At 45.7% G+C, this 13876-nt stretch overlaps 1 protein-coding gene across 3 annotated transcripts in view; it reads left to right on the top strand.

Moving 5' to 3' along the window:
• The window catches only part of AZIN2 (antizyme inhibitor 2), a 42619-nt gene extending 31574 nt beyond the window's left edge, over positions 1–11045 (top strand). For all 3 annotated transcript variants that reach the window (XM_011955383.1, XM_011955382.1, XM_011955381.1), the window contains 2 exons: positions 8446–8660; positions 10560–11045. In XM_011955383.1, coding sequence (XP_011810773.1) covers positions 8446–8660; positions 10560–10698 — 354 coding nt within the window. In that variant the 3' untranslated portion in view covers positions 10699–11045. The remainder of the gene's footprint in view (positions 1–8445; positions 8661–10559) is intronic.
• Positions 11046–13876: the final 2831 nt, after the last annotated feature.

Below are 13876 nucleotides of genomic sequence, written 5' to 3'. Positions count from 1 at the left end.
CCTAACATACTGTATAATTTACTTGTTTACCTTCCCCTGCTAGACTGTAAACCCCATGAGGACAAGGACCTTTGTGTATTTTGTTCATTAGTGTTTCCCAAGCATACAAAACAGTGATTATCTAAATATGTGCTAAATGGCAACCTAATTCTGAAACTGGATTTTTGTTTTGGAGTGTATGCTGAATCATGATAGCATTGGCCTTCAATTTTGATATCTGTGTGGGTTCCTAGGGCCTAGTCAAGATGGAGAATCCAATAAGATACCCTTACATAGAGCTGAGAACCCAAAAGAAGTACATCCTTAGTGTAAGGGTCAACTAGAGAAAAGAGCCCATTCTACAGAGAAGGACAGCAAGAAAACTTCCCTGTTTTGATCTTGGTAGTGATTGGAAGAGAGCAAAATATTGAGATTTTGTAACCACAAGCCAGCCTTCTCTTGGGCTTGTGGCCCAAATTCACGTTAACTATGGTCTGAAAAACCTTAAGCCTCAAAATAATTTCATCTGGCAGAAGCAAACAAATTCTCTGTGGAGGAGGAATCTTCAGTTTAGGCTTCTCACAGATAAGGTTTCAAAGATAAGAATGCTCACAGATAAGATTTCAAAGTACATGAGCTCACAGTCAAAAATCACAACATACAAAGAAATAGGCTGGGTGCAGTGGCTCACGCCTGTAATCCCAGCACTTTGGGAGGCCGAGGCGGGCAGATCACGAGGTCAGGAGATCAAGACCATCCTGGCTAACACGTGAAGCCCTGTTTCTACTAAAAATTAAAAAAAAAAAAAAAAAAATAGCTGGTCATGGTGGTGGGTGCCTGTAGTCCCAGCTACGTGGAAGGCTGAGGCAGGAGAATGGCATGAACCTGGGAGGCGGAGCTTGCAGTGAGCCGAGATTGCGCCACTGCACTCCAGCCTGGGCGACAGAGCAAGACTCTGCCAAAAAAAAAAAAAAAAAAGAAACAAGTCATCATGAGGAAGAACCACAAAAGCAATAGGTAGCAGATCAGACCTGCATTTACTTCATATATTGGAATTATCAGGTGCTAACATTCTTTTACAATGTTTGAAGAAATAAGAAATTGAAAATATGACCAAAGAATAAGTGAATATAAAAATATGTTGCAGCAGATTTTTAAAAGGATTAAATAGAACTTCTAGAAATGAAAAATATGAAAATTGAAATTATGGCCAGGGTAAGCAGCATATTAAAGACAACAGAAGACAGAATGAGAGAATGGATAGAGTTGAAGAAAGTATCCAAATGTAGCACAGAGACAAAAAGATATAGGAAAGGCTAAGGAAATGGTGCATAGAGTGAGAAGGCGTAATGTCCAATCATAGTTTCAGGAAGAGACTGTGTCAGGATACAGATGCCACACTAGTAATTTGAACAGGGAAATTTTAACATAAAGAATAGTTAATTCTAAAGGTGGTTAATTACAATTACTAAAAGGAGTAAAATCAGCTACCACCGCTGGTCCTGGGGGAGAATGAACAAGGGAGGAACTTAGAAACACAGAGGACGAGGGCTGCTCCCTCCAAGGCTGATATTGAAATCTTTGAGGAGAGGCTGTAGTGTCACAGAAACAGCAGTCTACCAGTGGCAAACTTGTCAGAGGGTGACTACCTCAACAATCCATGCAGCACAGAAGCAGCCTGCTGCTGAGTAGGGGAGAATCTTGCTGGAAGGTGCAGGCCAGGGCTGAACTGTGAAGGCCACTAAGGCGAATGCTACCATGTACTTGCTGGGTAACCTTAGGCAAGTTACTTAATCTTTCTGGGTCTTATTTCTCTAGCTTCTCCAGTTGGAAAATGAGGGGGCTGAACCTTAATTACTAATGTTGCTTCTTGTTTTGAAGTGAGGCCATTCCAGTGTATCTCCACGAAGTTAGAGTTGATTCCTTATTGAAATGGTCTGTCTTCATTGTGGGGTTTTGTTTTGATTTTTCTGTAGTTTTGATCAAGAATAGATGGTACAGCTATTGAATGCCACATTGAGATGGTAAAATGTAAATGTCTAGAGTAACCACTGCAAGAATAGAAATAAGATAATATAACTTCTAACACAGAGGGTAATTAAAATAGTTTAGTTTTGATACCAGCATAAGAAATAGACCAGCTGAGGCAAACTGGGAGGAATATTGAAACACACATATAATTGATAAGAGATTAGTAGACAAAATACATGAAGAATTCTTTTTTTCTTCCTGAGACGGTGTCTTGTTCTGTAGCCCAGGCTGGAGTGCAGTGGCTCGGCTCACTGCAAACTCTGCCTCCCAGGTCCAAGCAATTCTCCCACCTGAGCCTCCCAAGTAGCTGGGATTACAGGCACATGCCACCATGCCCAGCTAATTTTTGTATTTTTTTTTTAGTAGAGACGGGGTTTCACCATGTTGGCCAGGCTGGTCTTGAATTCCTGACCTTGTGATCCACCTGCCTCGGCCTCCTAAAGTGCTGGGATTACAGGCGTGAACCACTGCGCCCGGCCTGAAGAATTCTTAAGTAAGAAATAGAGACAAACAAGGATCTCAAGAAAATAAGGAAAAAAGCAACTCAATAGAAATACAGGCAAGATACTTTGCCAGGCAATTCACAGAAGATAAAATGAAAAGGTGCTCAGTGGTAATCAAGGAAATGCAAATAAAAGTGAAAATGAGATACCATTTCATACCAACTAGATTAGAAAAACATTAAAAGCCTGATAATGCCAACTGTTGGTGAGGATAAGGCATAGTTGGGTCCTTAGGCACTGCTAGGTGGGAGCTGGTGTATCACTACTTTGAGAAAGAAGTAGGCATTATTCAGATAAATTTAAACATACGTATGCCCTACATTACAGCAAGTTCCTAGGCCTATATTGCAAAGAAACTCTTGGCATGTTTCTGAGGAGCTATATCAGAACGTATATATCTTTATAATATAAAACACTGGAAATGACCTTAATGTTTGTTGGCAGGGTAGCAGATACATAAATTATGGTGTATTCTGTACAGTGAATTCTATGCAGTGTATTGTGAACTTGTAGAGATTACACACTCTGTAATTTCATTTATATAAATTTTAAAAGTGTGCAAAACTAAACAATACATTGTTTAGGGTTAGGTACACTCATGGAAAACAAAGTAAGAAAATGATGAACACGAAAGTGAGGATGGTGGCTACCTCTGAAGAAGTTAGGAAAGAGGGGACGTCATTGGAGTGGGCACATAGGGAGTTTCAAAGATATTGGAAATTTTAGCTTTCTTCAGCTGGGTGGTAAGTATACAGATATTCATTTTATTGTCATTTGTTATATCTTAGACATGATACAAATGTTCTTTTGTATTAATTATTTAACAAAAACTGAGTTTGTCGTTTGCTTTATTATTATTCTTTGATAGGCTCACATTTATTCTTTTATCACATTATTTCTAATGTTTAAAAAAAATCCTGGGGATTTCAATTAGTAATAGTTTATTTAATCTAGTTATTAAATGAGGGAGAATTCTCTTTTTTGCTTTACTAAGTTTTTCTAGCTAGGATAGTGTAAACTTTGTATCTTTTATTTCTTCCACGAAGGTTTTGTTATTATTTTTTTGAGACGGGGTCTCGCTCTGTCGCCCAGGCTGGAGTGCAGTGGTGCAATATTGGCTCACTGCAACCTCCACCTCCCGGGCTCAAGCGATTCTCTTCGGAGGCCTCAGCCTCCCAAGTAGCTGGGACTACAGGTGCGTGCCACCATGCCTGGCTAATCTTTTGTATTTTTAGTAGAGATGGGGTTTCACCGTGTTAGCCAGGATGGTCTCGATCTCCTGACCTCGTGATCCGCCTACCTCCCAAAGTGTTAGGATTACAGGCGTGAGCCACCGTGCCCAGCTGGTTTTATTATTTTATTTGCATAAGTATTTCTGTGGCCCAAGTACATCCAATAATGTAATAGCTTAATGCTTTCACTACTATTGTGAGCGAAAACTTTTCCCTGTGTTTTTGAGCTGAGATGCTGGCTTGCATTCTAAAATTCATTGATTTCCTTTAGTAACCATACCCACCCCCTTACGATTTTCCAGGTGGGCAAATACGTTTTCTGCAGTGTAATATTTTATTTCTTCATCTTCTGTGTATTATGCTTTTTTGTTTCTTTTATTCTGATAGCTATTGCTGGCATTTCTCATGATATATAAAACAGGAATGATGACATAAAGATTCAGACTTGGATCAGAAGACATGGGTTCAAGATCTGGCTCTGCCATAGACCAACTGAGTAACCTTAGTCAAAACAAGCTACTTAATCTCTCTGAGCCTTATTTCTCCAGTTTCTGCATTTGGAAAATGACGGGGCTGAACTTTAGTGTGTCTCAATGAAGTCAGAGTTGGATCCTTATTTAAAATAGCCTCTCTTCATTGTAGGGTTTTGTTTTGTCTGTAGTTGTAATAAAGAATAGATGCTACAGGCTACTGAATGGTATGTTGACATGCATTGGGAAAATTAAACTTGAACTGTAGATCTATATTTTCCATGTTATGAAGCCAGTGACCAACTTCTCTCCTGTTGTCTGCACCTTTCATTTTAAAGATAAATTGTTTAACTGTTGAGGATGATTCTTTGAATATGACTGTGAATTTGGTTAGCTAAGATTTTGTGTCAGGTTTTTGCCTATATATTCATATATTCACAAGTGAGATTTTGGCCATAGGTTTTTGTGTGTGTGTGTGTGTGTGTGTTGCCCTTGTTTATCTCATTGTTGTCGTTTAAAATATTTTTGTACGAATTATTGATTTATTTTTATTTATTTATTTATTTATTTTTTTGGGATGGAGTCCTGCTCTGTCACCCAGGCTGGAATGCAGTGGTGCGATCTCAGCTCACTGCAACCTCTGCCTCTAGGTTCAAATGATTCACCTGTCTCAGCCTCCCAAGTAGCTGAGATTACAGGCGCCTGACACCATGCCCGGCTAATTTTTTTGTATTTTTAGTAGAGACAGACCTTCACCATGTTGGTCAGGCTGGATGACTTTTTTTTCTTTTCTGTTTTTTTTTGTTTTTGAGACGGTGTCTCACTCTGTAACCCAGGCTGGAGTGCAGTGGTGCGATCTCAGCTCACTGCAACCTCTGCCTCTAGGTTCAAATGATTCACCTGTCTCAGCCTCCCAAGTAGCTGAGATTACAGGCGCCTGACACCATGCCCTGCTAATTTTTGTATTTTTAGTAGAGACAGGGTTTCACCATGTTGGCCAGGCTGGTCTCAAACTCCTGACCTCAGGTGATGCACCCACCTCCGCCTCCTAAAGTGCTGGGATTACAGGCATGAGCCACTATGCCTGGCCTATTGATTTATTCTTTAAAAGTTGAAGAATTATTTAGGGATTCCATCAGGGCCATGCACCTTTTTCAGTGTTTGACCTTGTTTTTTCTGTGGCTCTGTCAGACATATGTGCCTTTGAAGAAGGCAGCTAGGTGCAGCCAGGAGGCTCCTTGTCTGGGACTGCCCAGAATTCTAGTAACTCCCAGTAGAGCCTGTGGCAGGTCACCTTCCCTCTCTGAGTTTTCTCATCTGTAAAATGGGAATGCAGTCATGCCATCTGCCTCCCATATTCCCATATGAGGTATGAAGTGGTGGTGGTATGCTTTGTAAAGGGGGACCCCCTGCCCTCTCTCACAGAGGGGCCTAGTGGCTGGGAGCCTGGGCGTCTTGGATTTTTGCAGATGCTTGTCCATTTCCACTCAATTATCAGACTTGTAAAAATAGCTGAGATTTACAAGCTTGTTGCCACAGCTTTTAGAATATTTATTTCAAAGATTCCTTTTTTCTTTTTTTTTAAATAGGCTGGGCGCAGTGGCTCACAACTGTAATCCCAGCACTTTGGGAGGCTGAGGCGGGCGGATCACGAGGTCAGGAGATCGAGCCCATCCTGGCTAACACGGTGAAACCCCATCTCTACCAAAAATTAATTTAAAAAATTAAATAGATACATAAATAGTAAAAGCATAGCTTTACATTATTTCATGTAAAGTTTTAAAATCTTTTTTTCACTTTTTTTTTCTTTTTTTACCACTAATAACAAGTGAGGGAATGCTAACTTCTTCTTTTTTTTTTTTTTTTTTTTGAGACAGAGTCTCACTCAGTCGCTCAGGCTGGAGTGCCGTGGCTCGATCTCTGCTCACTGCAAGCTCTACCTCCTGGGTTCACGCCATTCTCCTGCCTCAGCCTCCTGAGTAGCTGGGACTACAGGCGCCCGCCACCACGCCCAGCTAATTTTTTGTATTTTTAGTAGAGATGGGGTTTCACCGTGTTAGCCAGGATGGTCGCGATCTCCTGACCTTGTGATCCACCAGCCTCAGCCTCCCAAAGTGCTGGGATTACAGGCGTGAGCCACCGCGCCCGGCCGGGAATGCTAACTTCTTATAATCCAAGGGTGCTTTTCTCTTTACCATGGAAGAATCTTTAAAATTGATTTTCTCAAAGATCCTTGTAGATTCATTTATAGAGCATCCCCTCCGCTCATCTTTAAACATTAGCTTAACGTTTTTCAATGAGTGGGGCTAAGGGAAATAATTCAGAGAAATTGAAGTTAATTTTATTCATTAACGAAAAGTTTATAAACAAGAATGTTCAGTTATATGAACAAGGATACAGTATTCCTTTGTTTCCCCTTCTTAGAATGTGAACTTCATGACCACAGGAATTTTATTTTGTGTGTGTGTTTACTGCTGCATTTCCAGCTCCTAGATCACAGCCTGGCAATTAGTAGGTGCTCAATAAGCACTCGTTGAATGAATGAATTCCTGAAGATTGGACAGCTATCATTCTTAACTTACACAATGTACATATTTTTCTTTATTAATGGGACTAATAGATTATTAAGTAACTTTTTGTCAAATATATGAACATTATTTCTGCTTATGGAAACTGTGACTTTTCTGTCTCAATGTTACTAATTCCTGCTCTGGCTAGGGTATTGAAATGCCTTTCCTTTTTTCTCTGCTGGTTTTCTCTGTTGCTTCTGTCTATGCCCTTTGGATGACTTCTATTCATATCCTTTTTCTGCCCTTTCTCACTCTTTTTCTTTCTCATCACTCATGTATTCCACATTCTTTAATTCATTTATTTAAAAAATATTATTCGAATAAGCACCTAATGGATGCCAGCCTGCTAGGCATGGAGGAGATGGGGATGACAAGACCTACATGTCTCCTGGGCTCATGGAATCTATAGTCTTCAGGGAAGACAGGCCTGAGCAGATATTTCACAAATATTTACGAGTTATGGTAAATACTACGAAAGCAAAGCTTGAGGGAGCATGGAACTTTAGGAAAGGCTTCCCTGAAGCAATTTTAGCTGGGATCTAAAGGAGAAATAGGACTTTGCAGATTTGGGGCCTCAGGGAATAGCAAGGAGGCAGGTAGGAGGTATGGGAAGGGAAGTAGGGTTTACCTGGGGAGCCCAGAGCAACTGGAGTAACTGGAGCACAGCAAGTGCAGTGATGGGAGAAGAGGCCCCTCAGAGGACACAGTCATCACCACCCACATTTCAGTGGTGACTCTAGGACCTGCCTGGCAGGATCCCTGCCTACACTGTGGCAAATGGCATTGATACCTTGGTTGTCCACAGTCTATTACAAATTTCTGGATTTGGAAATCATTCAAGAAAAAATCCTATGTCATTGGTAGTTGTGTCTTTGGGCAAGTCATTTAAGCTTTCAGAGCCTCAGTTTTTCTGAAATGGGAGTAATTGTGTCTACTCCATGGGGTCCGTGACCTCTTCCAGGTCCCCCTGTGATTATTGTTGGAAGTCCATCTTTCTCATTAGACTGAGGGCCTGAGGGAGGGTGAGTCTAGCCCACCAGTGTACTGCTGGCTCCTGTTGCTGGGCCTGGCATGGAGTGAGGACATCTGGGAGGGCTTCATAGACAAGGGAGCCCCAAGGCTGGGCTCAGAGGACGGGCTAGATTTGAGGGTCGGGGAAGGGCTGTAGAGGTGTGGACATACCGACGTCTGGAAAGAGGCCAGTGAAGACCGAAGTGCAGAGATGGTAACAACAACAATCACAACAGTAACAGTTACAATTGTGCTGACTTTCCGTGCACCCTCGCCGTGTGCCGGCCACTGTTCTACATGCTCTTCATACACTAACTCATTTATCCTTGCAGGAACCTTATGAGGTAAGTACTGTTGTTATTCCCATTTTACAAATGAGCAAACTGAGACATGGAGAGATTAAGCATTTTGCCCAAGGTCACACAGCTAACAACTGCTGAAACCTGGATTTAAGACCAGGCATTTGCGACTTCAGAGTGTAAGAAGCAACGAATGCAGAGAAGTGGGAAGGGCCTTAAATGCTAAGTTAGGAGGCCCATCTAGACTTTATCCTGTTGGCTATGGGAGCTGTAGAAGGCTTTAGAGGGAGGGAGTGGCAAGGCTGTTGTATGCCCAGGAGAGCTGGCACGGCCATCCCTTCTTCCTACAGAAACCATCCACGGAGCAACCCCTGTACAGCAGCAGCCTGTGGGGCCCGGCGGTTGATGGCTGTGACTGCGTGGCTGAGGGCCTGTGGCTGCCACAACTACACGTAGGGGACTGGCTGGTCTTTGACAACATGGGTGCCTACACTGTAGGCATGGGTTCCCCTTTTGGGGGGACCCAGGCCTGCCACATCACCTATGCCATGTCCCGGGTGGCCTGGTAAGAGGGCCCTGCTGGAAAATGGGGGTATGGGGAGGACCTGGGCAGAAATGAGGGAAACCTGAGATTTGAGATTCTGCTTCTGTGTAATCCAATTTGACAAGTGGCTGCTGATCCCACGTGTGGCCGTGAGTGAGGCTGGGCTTTCCTAGAGGAGCTCATAGCTCTGAGGGAGACACAGAGAAGCAGACAGGCCCTCGTGATAATACTATGCCCGGTGGAAGCGCAGAGCCCTCCCTGAGGCCCGGGCCTCCCTGAGGAAGTGGGAGTCAACTACAGGAGGGGGTGGTAGGGCTTCCCTGAAGAAAGGAATAGAAAGCAAGTGTGGTGCATTCAAGGCTCTCATGGAGGGTGGCTGTGACTGGAGAGGGAGGCAGGGCTAGATCTGGGAAGGGCTCGAAGGCCGAGTGACATGCTTTGACAGCAGCGGAAGGCATGGACCAGTTTGAAGCAGGGGCATAACACGGTCTGATTTGCACTTTGGAAAGACCACCCTAGTTCCTGTGCAGATTGAGGACAAGGGCAGATGCAGAAAGAGCTGACCAGTTGGGTGGCTGCTGTGTGACACAGGAAAGACTTGGTCTGCCTGCTTGCTGAGCCTAGGTCTTTCCATCTACAAAACAGGCGTAACAGTAGTCCTGCCTGCCCCACCAGGCTAGTCCTGGGATCCAGTGAGGCATGCAAGAGGCATGCAAGATGGGGGAGTCACATCCAGTGAACCCTGACTCAGGTCTTACGTTAGGCGTCATACGACTATTTCACCCACACAAAACTGTGTGGGGGTCAGCGTTATCACAGAGGGGTCATTCTTCTGAGGTCACACAGCTAGTCGGTGGTGAAGTCCCTCTTTGGGGGTAGGGAGAGGGCTACAGAAAGCAGGAGCAGTTTGCCCAGGCACATTCAATTCCTCTGCTATGTCCAGTCTCAGGACTGTCACCAAAGCTGAAACCTGAAGGCTAAGGAGGAATTAGGCGAGGGTTGATGATGCAGGGAGAGAGACAAGCATGGGTGCAGGCCAGGGAGAGGACATGTGTAAGAGCCCAAAAGATGGCCATAGTGGATGGCCCAGGTGTGTGGGCCCGTGTGGTTGGGAGTGTGGCGGGAGAGGCGGGTAGGGCTGGATCTTGCAGGGCCTGAGAGCAGAAGGAAACTGCTGGCAGCTCAAGGGCAAGGATTTACTTTTGGAAAAGATGAGTCTGGGCCCTGGCTGAGAAGTGTCTGGAGAGGGCACGAGCAGATCAGGGAGAATGAAGTGGTGTTACCTGTGGGGATGGAGACCCCTGGGCGCAAGAGGATGTTCAGAAGCTGGGCTCAGCAGGGCTCGACTGGGTGTGGGAACAAGATTGCCAACTGTTTCCAGCTCTGATGGTGGAGCCATTTATCAACATGGGTATGTAGGAGAAGCAGTTTGTGGGATTTTTTGAGAGAATGGGATATGATTTTGTTGTGTTTGAAGTCCTAAGCCTGGGGTATGATGAATGTGGGCTTTGGAGTGAGAGTTGGGTTCAGTCCTAGTTCTGCCACCTACTAGGGATGTGATCTTAGGTAGGTCACTTCTCACTCTGGGGAGCTGGCTGATTACATCATCAATGCAATGGGGATGGTAATGCCTCCCTCATGGGGTTTTTGGGAAGATACGAATAGACAATATAAGTGCCTGGCATGATGTCTGGCACATAGTAAATGCTCGATACATGTGGATTTCTTTCCCTTGTTGGGGGTGGGGACCACACGGGAGTAGGAAGCAGTTGGGGAGGGGTCAGCAGCCTGTCCTTGCCCCTGCCCTCAGCTGAGCTCGGGCTCAGGTGAGAGCCCTCTGCCCAATCGGGCTGCGTCTCCAGGTACAGGGGCTGGCCAGCCCCATGCTGGCTACTTGCAGCACCCCTCTTTCACCCCTAGGGAAGCGCTGCGAAGGCAGCTGATGGCTGCCGAACAGGAGGATGACGCGGAGGGTGTGTGCAAGCCTCTGTCCTGCGGCTGGGAGATCACAGACACCCTGTGCGTGGGCCCTGTCTTCACCCCGGCGAGCATCATGTGAGCGGGCCTCGATCCCCCTGGAGAACCCCAGCGGGGCCTCAGAGATGCCTCTGGGAGAGGTGGGGAAGATGGCAGGCAAGGGTACCCTTGACCAGGACTCTGGTGCCCACCCTGCCACCCCCATGCTCCACCTGTGGTGTTTCTGCCCTGTAAATAGGACCAGTCTTACACTCGCTGTAGTTCAAGTATGCAACATAAATCCTGTCCCTTCCAGCTGTGTCTGCCTCCTTTGCAGCGCAAGCGGCCTGGTCAGCCAGGTGTGGGGGTTTTCTTGGGGTCTCCTCTGGTCTCCTTCCACCTTTGTAAATATAATGCAATAAATAAATGTTTAGATTTTTTAAAACTGCAGCAGAATCTGGCAGTTCGATTCACAAAGCAGCCTGGGCTAGGCCTGGTGCAGGATTTCCCCACCACGCACTGATGAGCCCACACCCTCTGCCTCGGTCCTGAGCCCTGGCTGCAGCGTGCGCCTCCCGCACTGGCACTCACCGTCTCTGACTCATCTTTCAACCTCATGAACCTCCAGTCCTGGTGCCATAAGGAAGGGGCTGCTGTCAGGGACTGAGATGGGCAGTTATGTAGCTCATAACTGGTGAATGGCCTTTGTGTTAGCCCAACATCCAGCCTAAGGCCTGACCCAGAGTAGGGGCAATGGAATATTTAACACAGCTGTGGAAATTCATACCGAAGATATGGGTGTGAGAATGGGTGTGCGGGAGGTTTTGAGTGCACCCTGCACCTTTGCTCTCCCTGCAGGTTGGCAAGGCAGTCAGAGTAAAGCAAACACCTGGTAGTCGGTTTTGCTTCTTTGGGCAGTGCCTGTTAGAACAGGGCTGACCATGGAGTATTGCTGTGTCCAGTGCTGACAGCCCTGGCATCCCCTGAGACTGGCAGTGCTTATCAGGACAAAGGCTTCTTCACACTGCCGGGTTCCCAAATTATGCACCTGGGGTGTGTGAGCTGTTGAGCAAAGGAGTTCAGATTTTAGAGTCCCCCCACAGTGGCTGCAGGGGAATCTAAATATTTTTCTGCTTCAGTTAAAAGATTTGCGATATAATTAACATGCAATCAAATGCACCCTTTTAAAGTGCAGAAGCCTTGGCATGGTGGCTCACACTTGTAATCCCAGCACTTTGGGAGGCTGAGGTGGGTGATCACCTGAGGTCAGGAGTTTGAGACCAGCCTGGCCAACATGGCAAAACCCCATCTCTACTAAAAATACAAAAATTAGCCGGCTGTGGTGGTATGTGCCTGTAATCCCAGCTACTCAGGAGGCTGTGGCAGGAGAATCGCTTGAACAGGGAGGGGAAGGTTGCAGTGAGCTGAGGTTGCAGTGAGCCGAGATCATACCACTGCACTCTAGCCTGGGTGACTGAGCGAGACTCCATCTCAAATAAAGAAATAAATAAATAAAGTGGAGAAGTCAGTGGTTTTTAGTATATTCAGAGTTGTGTAACCATCACCACTATTAATTCTAGAACGTATTTATCACCCTAGAAAGAAATCCCATACCCATTAGCAGTCACTCTCCATTTTCCCCATTCCCAAGTCCCTGATGACACAAATCTACCTTCCATCTCTATGGATTTGCTTATTCTGGACATTGTATTGTGATGGATTTTCTATCTTCACTTGACCTTCTCTCTGGGTAAGCCTGGCCATCCTGCTTCAGTATCTCAGCCAGTCCTGGGAACTGCACGTGTCTTTGAGGTCATCTCATGAGGGAATGTGGCATGGTTTGGAGTAAACAAGGTGCTTTCTCAAAGCAGGGGTGTCTCCCTTTCCAGGGATCTAGTTTTTGGTATCTTGACAATAAATAGGCTGAAAGCTTGGGATATCAAGAGACTCCGGGCAATCAGAAAGGGTTACTCTACTACCCCATGATCCACCAAAGCCATGATTTACAGGTGTTACCATACCTGTAATCGTCTATCAGACTCTTTCTGAGACTTCTTCCATCTCAGATTCCAAGCACTCACACTTCTTTTCAGGGGAGGGACATAGGTTTTTCTGCTGGAACCAGGTATCTGCTGTGCAAAGCACAGGAATCCTGGGGAGATCTCATAGCTGGCTGCAGTGAGACCCAGGTGTAGCTGATTCCCTCTTCCGAGCAGGTCCACTGAGGGGGCGTTCTGTGGCTTTTGAAATCACCGTGGCCATCGTGGAGTTTGAACAGATTTCTCACTGGAGCCTTTCTAGTGTTTCATGTTCCATTTGCAGCGAGGATGTGAAATTTACTTTTCCAAGAAAGATATGCACAGAATTTGATGTGGCTTGAGGATAATAGTTAATAGTCATTTTTTCCCCAGTTATTTGTTTTTATTTCTTATTTCAATCTTTTTCTAAAGAGAAGAAAAAAGCCTGAAACGTGGAGAATGGTAAGGGGCTTCAGGCTTGTGCAGGTGAATCTAAGCAGGGGTCTCCCGGCCCCCTGGCTGCATGGGCACTACCTCCTCTAAGCTCCCTGCTAAGCAACCCACTGGCAGTGGCTCCTCATGCCTCCTGGCTGCCTTGGAAGCCAGATGTTCCTGTTAGCCTCTCACAGATCCATCCTTCCCTGGGGCCTCACCTGAGGAACATCCTCTTCCCAGTGCCTCCCTACAACCCACCTGTGCCTCCCTGAAGCCCCTCCTGTGTTCATGCTCACTCTCTCTCATTCTTTCTCTCAAGGAGTTAACAGACCTGAGCTTCCACCTTCTCATACTCAAGCCTGGCCCCTTCTTCCCCTTTCCCCTCCACAGTCCATCCTCCACTTAGCAGCCAGATGCCGTACCTCCTGGGATTCCATGTCACCAAGAAATTTAAAGTCCTTGGCCAACTGGCTCTCCAACTCCCACACCTCCCTCTCACACACTGAGTCCTGGCCACACTGGCTTCCTCCCTGTTCCTCAAACACTCCACTGCTAGGCATGCATTTACTGTCCCCTCTCTAGAATGATCTTCCTGGGTTATCTGTGGGCCTCACTCACTTCATTCAGGTTCTGCGCCAATGTTTTCTTTAGGCGAAGACTTCTGGATCACCCTTTAGAAAACAGCATGTCCCAGTCTCTCTCTTTTCTCTTAACTGGTTTTCTTTTTCTTCATAGCACCTACCACCACTCAACACACTCTACAACTCCATAATGTGTTCCATAACACAAGGGCAACTGTCAGCCCTTCTAGAATGTGAGCTCGAGGCT

This window comes from Colobus angolensis, unplaced genomic scaffold, assembly GCF_000951035.1.
Source record: "Colobus angolensis palliatus isolate OR3802 unplaced genomic scaffold, Cang.pa_1.0 Scaffold4, whole genome shotgun sequence".
NCBI lineage: Eukaryota > Metazoa > Chordata > Mammalia > Primates > Cercopithecidae > Colobus > Colobus angolensis.
The sequence above is the reverse complement of the archived record's forward strand: the minus strand, read 5'-3'. Positions and strand labels throughout refer to the sequence as shown.